Raw genomic sequence first — 11,175 nt, 5'->3', positions numbered from 1 at the left:
CCTGGTGAGAGTCATGTCCTTATCTCAGAACGGTCCAGTCAGACGGTGAACGTGCCGTTATCAGAACCAAATCATGAGTGCGCTAGCTAGACAGATTCCTCGAACTTTAGTCTGTATTTCCAGTTTTTAAATCGGGTCTCTGTCTCTGTTGCGCTGCCTTGCTGTCGTTGATGTACTCATGAGGTGTTTGTGTGTCTCTGTCTCAGGCCTGTGCTCCTCTCTACCAGTGGAGCACGTTCAGCTTGTCCGAGCGAGAGCCTGTTGGCACGTGTTTCCTGAAGAAAGGAGTAGAGGTGGTAGAATATTCTCCCTGTCGATCTGGTAAGTGACGTGAAACTAGCCGAGAGAAGAAAAAAAAATTGGTCCAGGATTAGACCTTATTTGGGTCCAGGATTAGACCTTATTTGGGTCCAGGATTAGACCTTATTTGGGTCCAGGATTAGACCTTATTTGGGTCCAGGATTAGACCTTATTTGGGTCCAGGATTAGACCTTATTTGGGTCCAGGATTAGACCTTATTTGGGTCCAGGATTAGACCTTATTTGGGTCCAGGATTAGACCTTATTTGGGTCCAGGATTAGACCTTATTTGGGTCCAGGATTAGACCTTATTTGGGTCCAGGATTAGACCTTATTTGGGTCCAGGATTAGACCTTATTTGGGTCCAGGATTAGACCTTATTTGGGTCCAGGATTAGACCTTATTTGGGTCCAGGATTAGACCTTATTTGGGTCCAGGATTAGACCTTATTTGGGTCCAGGATAGGGACCCTAATATCTTCTTAATAAATAACCCCACATGGTCTACCATTGAGAGATGATTAAATCGTTCTGTGTTTGTGTTCCTCTGAACAGATGGTAACTCACCAGAGAGGCAAGGATTCTGTCAGGCTGGATTCAGTATAGACTTTGTCAAGGTGTGTACTTTACTGTGCAGTGTTCCATACAACAGTAGATAAATTAAAACGTTAAAAACTCTGCGTTGTGTCGTGCCTATACACCACAACCCCCTCGGACCTTATTGCTGAATTATACCATGGCTTTGTTAGAATACTGTAATGAAGCAAGCAGGGAGCAGGTCTCGAACCCTCAACCTTCTAGTCCGATGTCCAGCGCGCTATCGACTGCCGCGAAAGCATGCTCGAACGGTGGTGTCGATGTCCGCGCTTATAATCCCAGGGTCCTTACGATACGTGTTTTTCTGTTTCCCTATAATGCACTGTATATCAGCACGGTAGAAGTCATTGGCTATAGTTCTCACATGTTTCTTCTATGTTCGAGCTGCTTTTGAAAGCAAAAGTCGGATTGAAAACATTATTATATATATATTTTTATATTATAATAACAAGCTAGGACTGATGGTTGGGGAGGCAGGGTAGCCTAGTGATTAGAGCGTTAGACTAGTAACTGGAAGGTTGCAAGATCAAACCCCCGAGCTGACAAGGTACAAATCTGTCGTTCTGCCCCCTGAACAAGGCAGTTAACCCGCTGTTCCTAGGCCGTCATTGGAAATAAGAATTTGCTCTTAACTGACTTGCCTAGTAAAATAAAAAATAAAAATGGTTTGGTTAGTTAAATTATAGCCATGGTATCAAAGGGCTAATCAACTCGCGGCTCTATGCGTTCTCTGGCAGGTAACGGGCTCTATGCGTTCTCTGGCAGGTAACGGGCTCTATGCGTTCTCTGGCAGGTAACGGGCTCTATGCGTTCTCTGGCAGGTAACGGGCTCTATGCGTTCTCTGGCAGGTAACGGGCTCTATGCGGTCTCTGGAAGGTAACGGGCTCTATGCGTTCTCTGGCAGGTAACACAACCTTCCACGTCCGTCATTATTATCCAGAGAACGCATAGAGCCCCGAGTTGATTATCCCTTATGTGTGCTCGGATTCACTTTCAGATATTTTTGTCTTGTTTTGTTTCTCTCAGAATAACGTTTTCTCTCTCTCCCTCTCTCTCTTTCTCTCTCTCTCTCTCTCTCTCTCTCTCTCTCTCTCTCTCTCTTTCTCTCTCTCTCTCTTTCTCTCTTTCTCTCTGTCTCTCTCTGTCTCTCTCTCTCTCTCTCTCTCTCTGTCTCTCTCTGTCTCTCTCACCCCCCCCCAACAGAACAACAGGGTGGTTGTTGGAGGCCCTGGTAGTTTCTATTGGCAAGGTAATTGATGTGTAATGAACTCTATATATATATATATATGTACTGAACAGGTAAGTGATGTGTAATTCTATATATTTACTGAGTAGGTCCACTATTACAGGATATAATCAGACACATTGTGCTCTGTTTGTCTCTCCCCTGAGACGAGGCGTGCAGTGTATTTGTGGTAATGCTCTGACTGCCTCACGATAGCTGTGGTTGTCAATGCAGTGAGCAGTAGTCTGAAGTCATGTGACTGGCTTGCTGGCGAATTCTTGTAAAGAAAGTCTTGTCACCTCTCTCTTGTGTCCGGATGATTGTGTTATAACAGTATGTTCATACGATTTGTATTGTTTTTTTTTTTTTGTACATTTTATTTTCATTGTTTGTGTAGAAAACTATATGTTCTGTAATATATTGTGTATTTAGCCCCGTCTCCTCCTCCCTTTTTTTTTTTTTAGAGAGAGAGAGGTTTTTTAGAAACTCTGTTTCTTAATGAGAGGGAGCTGAGAAGGTGCTGAGAGGGGATTATGTGATGTGGTGGCAGGGTGCCAACTCCGTTGCTGTGTCTGGGGGTTTACTGGGTGATACCCATGAGATGGGGCTGCTCCGTAGTCACAGCTCTACAATGCTCCCTTGTTTCACTGCACCAACACCAACCCCGCACCCAACAGAGTGGACCTGGGTTCCAATACTACATTTTGGAATCTTTTTCAAATACTTTTGAGCATTTGCTTTTCGGAACGCCTAGATTGCCAGATGGGTGTTTTTTTTTGTTTTTTTTGCACTTTTGGGACTATTCTATTGGTTAAATTGTGCCAAGCAAACTTAATCAAGCCCAGATAATTTCTGTTCACTTTCAAGTAGTATTTGAACCCAGGGCTGGCCCCAACCTCTACAGTGTTCTAGAGTAAATCAGGCCAATCCTTGTTAGTCCCAGGCTAACAGCCATTTCAGTTAACCGCACTTTGTTTTCTGCTGACTCTACGTTGTTATTAGTTCATCGTGTTTCCTTTAGGTGTGCTGCTAGACAAATTAGCGAAATACAGCCCTTTTTAATAAACGGACAAATATGTTTTTAACAGGACGGCTCATTGGCTGCTGCTGTGCTGGGTAGGCACTGAGTGAATTGAATGGAATAGGGAGGGGTGGGATTTGAATGGGTGCTGTGCCAGCCTGGTCTTGTCTCTGCACAATATATACTAGCTGCTGTGTGGGGATTTAGCTGCTGTGTGGTTACCACTGACTGGGGATTTAGCTGCTGTGTGGTTACCACTGACTGGGGATTTAGCTGCTGTGTGGCTACCGCTGACTGGGGATTTAGCTGCTGTGTGGCTACCTCTGACTGGGGATTTAGCTGCTGTGTGGCTACCGCTGACTGGGGATTTAGCTGCTGTGTGGCTACCACTGACTGGGGATTTAGCTGCTGTGTGGTTACCACTGACTGGGGATTTAGCTGCTGTGTGGTTACCACTGACTGGGGATTTAGCTGCTGTGTGGCTACCGCTGACTGGGGATTTAGCTGCTGTGTGGTTACCGCTGACTGGGGATTTAGCTGCTGTGTGGCTACCCCTGACTGGGGATTTAGCTGCTGTGTGGCTACCGCTGACTGGGGATTTAGCTGCTGTGTGGTTACCTGCTTACTGGGGATTTAGCTGCTGTGTGGCTACCCCTGACTGGGGATTTAGCTGCTGTGTGGCTACCCCTGACTGGGGATTTAGCTGCTGTGTGGCTACCCCTGACTGGGGATTTAGCTGCTGTGTGGTTACCCCTGACTGGGGATTTAGCTGCTGTGTGGCTACCACTGACTGGGGATTTAGGAGGACAGTAATAAACTCTCTGAATGTTATACATAGAACTACACAGACATTGTTTGTACCACAGATGCACCGTATATTAGCTTGTTACATACGGTGAACCTTGACACTTCTTTTTTTTTGGTGAACGATTTGTACACAGGAGCACGATTTCCACCGATGAGACAAGCCATTCTGGAACCATCTATTCAACCTCTCGCCCCTCCCTAATCAACCGATCCCTACGAACCATTTCTGTCACCGCCTTTTTGGTTTTATTAGACAGGTCGACGTGAACGAGGCAGTCGATGTGTTGTCCGTATGCGACAACAATGTTCTGCTGTAATGTTTTAATTTCCACAGGTCAGCTGATCAGCGACGACATCTCTGAGATCATCGACCGGTTCAACAGCAACTACTACACTCCTTACAGTAACCAGCTGACCACCAAGTCTGCCAGCGCTCAATACGATGACAGTTATTTAGGTAAATCCTATTTTTTTGTTCTGAGTCCCAAATGACACCTGATCAAAAGTAGTGCACTATATAGGGAATAGGGTTCCATAGGGCTCAGGTCTAAAGTAGTGCACTATATAGGGAATAGGGCTCTGGTCTATAGTAGTGCACTATATAGGGAATAGGGCTCAGGTCTAAAGTAGTGCACTATATAGGGAATAGGTTTCAGGTCTAAAGTAGTGCACTATATAGGGAATAGGGCTCAGGTCTAAAGTAGTGCACTATATAGGGAATAGGGCTCAGGTCTAATGTAGTGCACTATATAGGGAATAGGGCTCTGGTCTAAAGTAGTGCACTATATAGGGAATAGGGCTCTGGTCTATAGTAGTGCACTATATAGGGAATAGGGCTCTGGTCTATAGTAGTGGACTATATAGGGAATAGGGCTCTGGTCTATAGTAGTGGACTATATAGGGAATGGGGCTCAGGTCTAAAGTAGTGCACTATAGAGGGAATAGGGCTCTGGTCTAAAGTAGTGCACTATATAGGGAATAGGGCTCTGGTCTATAGTAGTGCACTATATAGGGAATAGGGCTCTGGTCTAAAGTAGTGCACTATATAGGGAATAGGGCTCAGGTCTATAGTAGTGCACTATATAGGGAATAGGGCTCTGGTCTATAGTAGTGCACTATATAGGGAATAGGGCTCAGGTCTATAGTAGTGCACTATATAGGGAATAGGGCTCTGGTCTATAGTAGTGCACTATATAGGGAATAGGGCTCAGGTCTATAGTAGTGCACTATATAGGGAATAGGGCTCTGGTCTATAGTAGTGCACTATATAGGGAATAGGGCTCTGGTCTGTAGTAGTGTACTATATAGGGAATAGGGCTCTGGTCTATAGTAGTGCACTATAGAGGGAATAGGGTTCTGGTCTATAGTAGTGCACTATATAGGGAATAGGGCTCTGGTCAACAGTAGTACACTATATAGGGAATAGGGCTCTGGTCAACAGTAGTACACTATATAGGGAATAGGGCTCTGGTCTATAGTAGTGTACTATATAGGGAATAGGGTTCTGGTCTATAGTAGTGCACTATATAGGGAATAGGGCTCTGGTCTATAGTAGTGGACTATATAGGGAATAGGGCTCTGGTAAAATAGTAGTGCACTATATAGGGAATAGGGCTCTGGTCTATAGTAGTGGACTATATAGGGAATAGGGCTCTGGTCTATAGTAGTGCACTATATAGGGAATAGGGCTCAGGTCTATAGTAGTGCACTATATAGGGAATAGGGCTCTGGTCTATAGTAGTGCACTATATAGGGAATAGGGCTCTGGTCTGTAGTAGTGTACTATATAGGGAATAGGGTTCTGGTCTATAGTAGTGCACTATATAGGGAATAGGGCTCTGGTCAACAGTAGTACACTATATAGGGAATAGGGCTCTGGTCAACAGTAGTACACTATATAGGGAATAGGGCTCTGGTCAACAGTAGTACACTATATAGGGAATAGGGCTCTGGTCAACAGTAGTACACTATATAGGGAATAGGGCTCTGGTCAACAGTAGTGCACTATATAGGGAATAGGCTACGATAGGGCTCTGGTCAACAGTAGTGCACTATATAGGGAATAGGGCTCTGGTCTATAGTAGTGCACTATATAGGGGATAGGGCTCTGGTCTATAGTAGTGCACTATATAGGGAATAGGGCTCTGGTCTATAGTAGTGCACTATATAGGGAATAGGGCTCTGGTCTATAGTAGTGGACTATATAGGGAATAGGGCTCTGGTCTATAGTAGTGCACTATATAGGGAATAGGGCTCTGGTCTATAGTAGTGGACTATATAGGGAATAGGGCTCTGGTCTATAGTAGTGCACTATATAGGGAATAGGGCTCTGGTCTATAGTAGTGGACTATATAGGGAATAGGGCTCTGGTCTATAGTAGTGCACTATATAGGGAATAGGGTGCCATTTGGGATGCATTGGTAAAATATGTTTTGTTCACTTTGTTCTGAAGTGGTGTTTTTTAAAGGGACAATCTGAAGTTGAAACGATGTGTTCTCCCTGCCACTTTTTAGATAAAAAGCTGATGAATGGCAAAGCAACCTCTCAATGTGGTTAGATCTATGGACGGAAGCTATACTGTTACAGATGCATGGACTGACCATCCATGATGTCAACGTTACAGTTTGAAACATGTTTTCACGCTATAGGTCGTTATCAATAAAATGGCACCAAAAAGGAGCAGAGCGTTCAGTGTGGCTGCCGGGGGGAACAAGGAGACCCCAGCTCCGCTAATACCACTGACAACTAAAGGTCCTGAACGCCGCTGGCATCATTTCTTTTAGTTTGTTAAACTCATTAAAATGTTGTTGTTTTTTACTTTCAGGTTACTCTGTGACCGTCGGAGACTTCAATGAGGATGGAGAAGATGGTATGACTTGCCCTTATGGTCCTATCAATATGGTCTATATCACTATGGTCCTATCACTATGGTCCTATCCCTTATTGTCCTATCGCTATGGTCCTATCGCTATGGTCCTATCCCTTATTGTCCTATCACTATGGTCCTATCACTATGGTCCTATCGCTATGGTCCTATCGCTATGGTCCTATCACTATGGTCCTATCGCTATGGTCCTATCGCTATGGTCCTATCGCTATGGTCCTATCACTATGGTCCTATCACTATGGTCCTATCACTATGGTCCTATCCCTTATTGTCCTATCACTATGGTCCTATCACTATGGTCCCATCCCTTATTGTCCTATCATTATGGTCCTACCCCTTATTGTCCTATCACTATTGTGCTATCACTATGGTCCTATCACTATGGTCCTATCCCTTATTGTCCTATCACTATGGTCCCCTCCCTTATTGTCCTATCACTATGGTCCCATCCCTTATTGTCCTATCACTATGGTCCCATCCCTTATTGTCCTATCACTATGGTCCCATCCCTTATTGTCCTATCACTATGGTCCTATCCCTTATTGTCCTATCACTATGGTCCTATCACTATGGTCCTATCACTATGGTCCTATCACTATGGTCCTATCCCTTATTGTCCTATCACTATGGTCCTATCACTATGGTCCTATCCCTTGTTATCCTATCACTATGGTCCCATCCCTTATTGTCCTATCACTATGGTCCCATCCCTTATTGTCCTATCACTATGGTCCCATCCCTTATTGTCCTATCACTATGGTCCCATCCCTTATTGTCCTATCGCTATGGTCCCCTCCCTTGTTATCCTATCACTATGGTCCCATCCCTTATTGTCCTATCACTATGGTCCCCTCCCTTATTGTCCTATCACTATGTTCCTATCACTATGGTCCCATCCCTTATTGTCCTATCACTATGGTCCTATCACTATGGTCCCATCCCTTATTGTCCTATCATTATGGTCCTACCCCTTATTGTCCTATCACTATGGTCCCATCCCTTATTGTCCTATCATTATGGTCCTACCCCTTATTGTCCTATCACTATGGCCCTATCACTATGGTCCCATCCCTTATTGTCCTATCATTATGGTCCTACCCCTTATTGTCCTATCACTATTGTCCTATCACTATGGTCCCCTCCCTTGTTATCCTTTCACTATGGTCCCATCCCTTATTGTCCTATCACTATGGTCCCCTCCCTTGTTGTCCTATCACTATGGTCCCCTCCCTTGTTATCCTATCACTATGGTCCCCTCCCTTATTGTCCTATCACTATGGTCCCCTCCCTTGTTGTCCTATCACTATGGTCCCCTCCCTTGTTGTCCTATCACTATGGTCCCCTCCCTTATTGTCCTATCACTATGGTCCCATCCCTTATTGTCCTATCACTATGGTCCCATCCCTTATTGTCCTATCACTATGGTCCCATCCCTTATTGTCCTATCACTATGGTCCCATCCCTTATTGTCCTATCACTATGGTCCCCTCCCTTGTTATCCTATCACTATGGTCCCATCCCTTGTTGTCCTATCACTATGGTCCCATCCCTTATTGTCCTATCACTATGGTCCCATCCCTTATTGTCCTATCACTATGGTCCCATCCCTTATTGTCCTATCACTATGGTCCTATCACTATGGTCCCATCCCTTATTGTCCTATCACTATGGTCCCATCCCTTATTGTCCTATCACTATTGTGCTATCACTATGGTCCCCTCCCCTATTGTGCTATCACTATGGCCCCCTCCCTTATTGTCCTATCACTATGGTCCTATCACTATGGTCCCCTCACTTGTTATCCTATCGCTATGGTCCCCTCCCTTGTTATCCTATCACTATGGTCCCATCCCTTATTGTCCTATCACTATGGTCCCCTCCCTTGTTATCCTATCACTATGGTCCCCTCCCTTATTGTCCTATCACTATGGTCCCATCCCTTATTGTCCTATCACTATGGTCCCATCCCTTATTGTCCTATCACTATGGTCCCATCCCTTATTATCCTATCACTATGGTCCTATCACTATGGTCCCATCCCTTATTGTCCTATCACTATGGTCCTATCACTATGGTCCCCTCCCTTATTGTCCTATCACTATGGTCCCATCCCTTATTATCCTATCACTATGGTCCCATCCCTTATTGTCCTATCACTATGGTCTCCTCCCTTATTGTCCTATCACTATGGTCCCCTCCCTTATTGTCCTATCACTATGGTCCCATCCCTTATTGTCCTATCACTATGGTCCCATCCCTTATTATCCTATCACTATGGTCCCCATCCCATCCCTTATTGTCCTATCACTATGGTCCCATCCCTTATTGTCCTATCACTATGGTCCCATCCCTTATTGTCCTATCACTATGGTCCCATCCCTTATTGTCCTATCACTATGGTCCCATCCCTTATTGTCCTATCACTATGGTCCCATCCCTTATTGTCCTATCACTATGGTCCCATCCCTTATTGTCCTATCACTATGGTCCTATCCCTTATTGTCCTATCACTATGGTCCTATCACTATGGTCCCATCCCTTATTATCCTATCACTATGGTCCCATCCCTTATTATCCTATCACTATGGTCCCATCCCTTATTGTCCTATCACTATGGTCCCATCCCTTATTATCCTATCACTATGGTCCTATCACTATGGTCCCATCCCTTATTGTCCTATCACTATGGTCCCATCCCTTATTGTCCTATCACTATGGTCCCATCCCTTATTGTCCTATCACTATGGTCCCATCCCTTATTGTCCTATCACTATGGTCCCATCCCTTATTGTCCTATCACTATGGTCCCATCCCTTATTGTCCTATCACTATGGTCCCATCCCTTATTGTCCTATCACTATGGTCCCATCCCTATGGTCCTATCACTATGGTCCCATCCCTTATTGTCCTATCACTATGGTCCCATCCCTTATTATCCTATCACTATGGTCCCATCCCTTATTATCCTATCACTATGGTCCCATCCCTTATTGTCCTATCACTATGGTCCCATCCCTTATTGTCCTATCACTATGGTCCCATCCCTTATTATCCTATCACTATGGTCCCATCCCTTATTATCCTATCACTATGGTCCCATCCCTTATTGTCCTATCACTATGGTCCTATCACTATGGTCCCATCCCTTATTGTCCTATCACTATGGTCCCATCCCTTATTGTCCTATCACTATGGTCCCATCCCTTATTATCCTATCACTATGGTCCTATCACTATGGTCCCATCCCTTATTGTCCTATCACTATGGTCCCATCCCTTATTGTCCTATCACTATGGTCCCATCCCTTATTATCCTATCACTATGGTCCCATCCCTTATTGTCCTATCACTATGGTCCCATCCCTTATTGTCCTATCACTATGGTCCCATCCCTTATTGTCCTATCACTATGGTCCCATCCCTTATTATCCTATCACTATGGTCCCATCCCTTATTGTCCTATCACTATGGTCCCCTCCCTTGTTATCCTATCACTATGGTCCCATCCCTTATTATCCTATCACTATGGTCCCATCCCTTATTATCCTATCACTATGGTCCCATCCCTTATTGTCCTATCACTATGGTATTATCCTATTATTATCCTATCACTATGGTCCCATCCCTTATATGTCCTATCACTATGGTATTATCCTTATTATCCTATCACTATGGTCCCATCCCTTATTGTCCTATCACTATGGTCCCATTCCCTTGTTATCCTATCACTATGGTCCCATCCCTTATTGTCCTATCACTATGGTAGAAAATCCCAAATTGTCCTATCACTATGGTCCCATTTATTGTCCTATCACTAGGTCCCATCCCTTATTGTCCTATCACTATGGTCCCATCCCTGAATTATCCTATCACTATGGTCCCATCCCTTATTGGGCTATCACTATGGTCTCCCTTATTGTCCTATCACTATGTCCCATCCCTTATTGTCCTATCACTATGGTCCCTCCCTTATTGTCATATCACTATGGTCCCCTCCTTATTGTCCTATCACTATGGTCCCACCCCTTATTGTCCTATCACTATGGTCCCCTCCCTTATTGTCCTATCACTATGGTCTCCTCCCTTATTGTCCTATCACTATGGTCCCCTCCCTTATTGTCCTATCACTATGTTCCTATCCCTTATTATCCTATCACTATGGTCCCACCCCTTATTGTCCTATCACTATGGTCCTATCACTATGGTCCCATCCCTTATTGTCCTATCATTATGGTCCTACCCCTTATTGTCCTATCACTATGGTCCTATCACTATGGTCCCATCCCTTATTGTCCTATCACTATTGTGCTATCACTATGGTCCCCTCCCCTATTGTGCTA

General features: G+C 44.5%; 1 protein-coding gene across 1 annotated transcript in view; it reads left to right on the top strand.

Moving 5' to 3' along the window:
* Positions 1-11,175, top strand: part of itgav (integrin, alpha V) — a 92,472-nt gene that overhangs the window by 16,319 nt on the left and 64,978 nt on the right. Inside the window, exons 4-8 of the mRNA XM_064943855.1 lie at positions 207-321; positions 854-915; positions 2,100-2,145; positions 4,284-4,406; positions 6,774-6,818. Of these exons, the coding sequence (XP_064799927.1) occupies positions 207-321; positions 854-915; positions 2,100-2,145; positions 4,284-4,406; positions 6,774-6,818 (391 nt within the window). The remainder of the gene's footprint in view (positions 1-206; positions 322-853; positions 916-2,099; positions 2,146-4,283; positions 4,407-6,773; positions 6,819-11,175) is intronic.

The sequence above is a fragment of the Oncorhynchus masou genome, chromosome 29, assembly GCF_036934945.1.
Source record: "Oncorhynchus masou masou isolate Uvic2021 chromosome 29, UVic_Omas_1.1, whole genome shotgun sequence".
Classification (NCBI taxonomy): domain Eukaryota; kingdom Metazoa; phylum Chordata; class Actinopteri; order Salmoniformes; family Salmonidae; genus Oncorhynchus; species Oncorhynchus masou.
The sequence above is the reverse complement of the archived record's forward strand: the minus strand, read 5'-3'. Positions and strand labels throughout refer to the sequence as shown.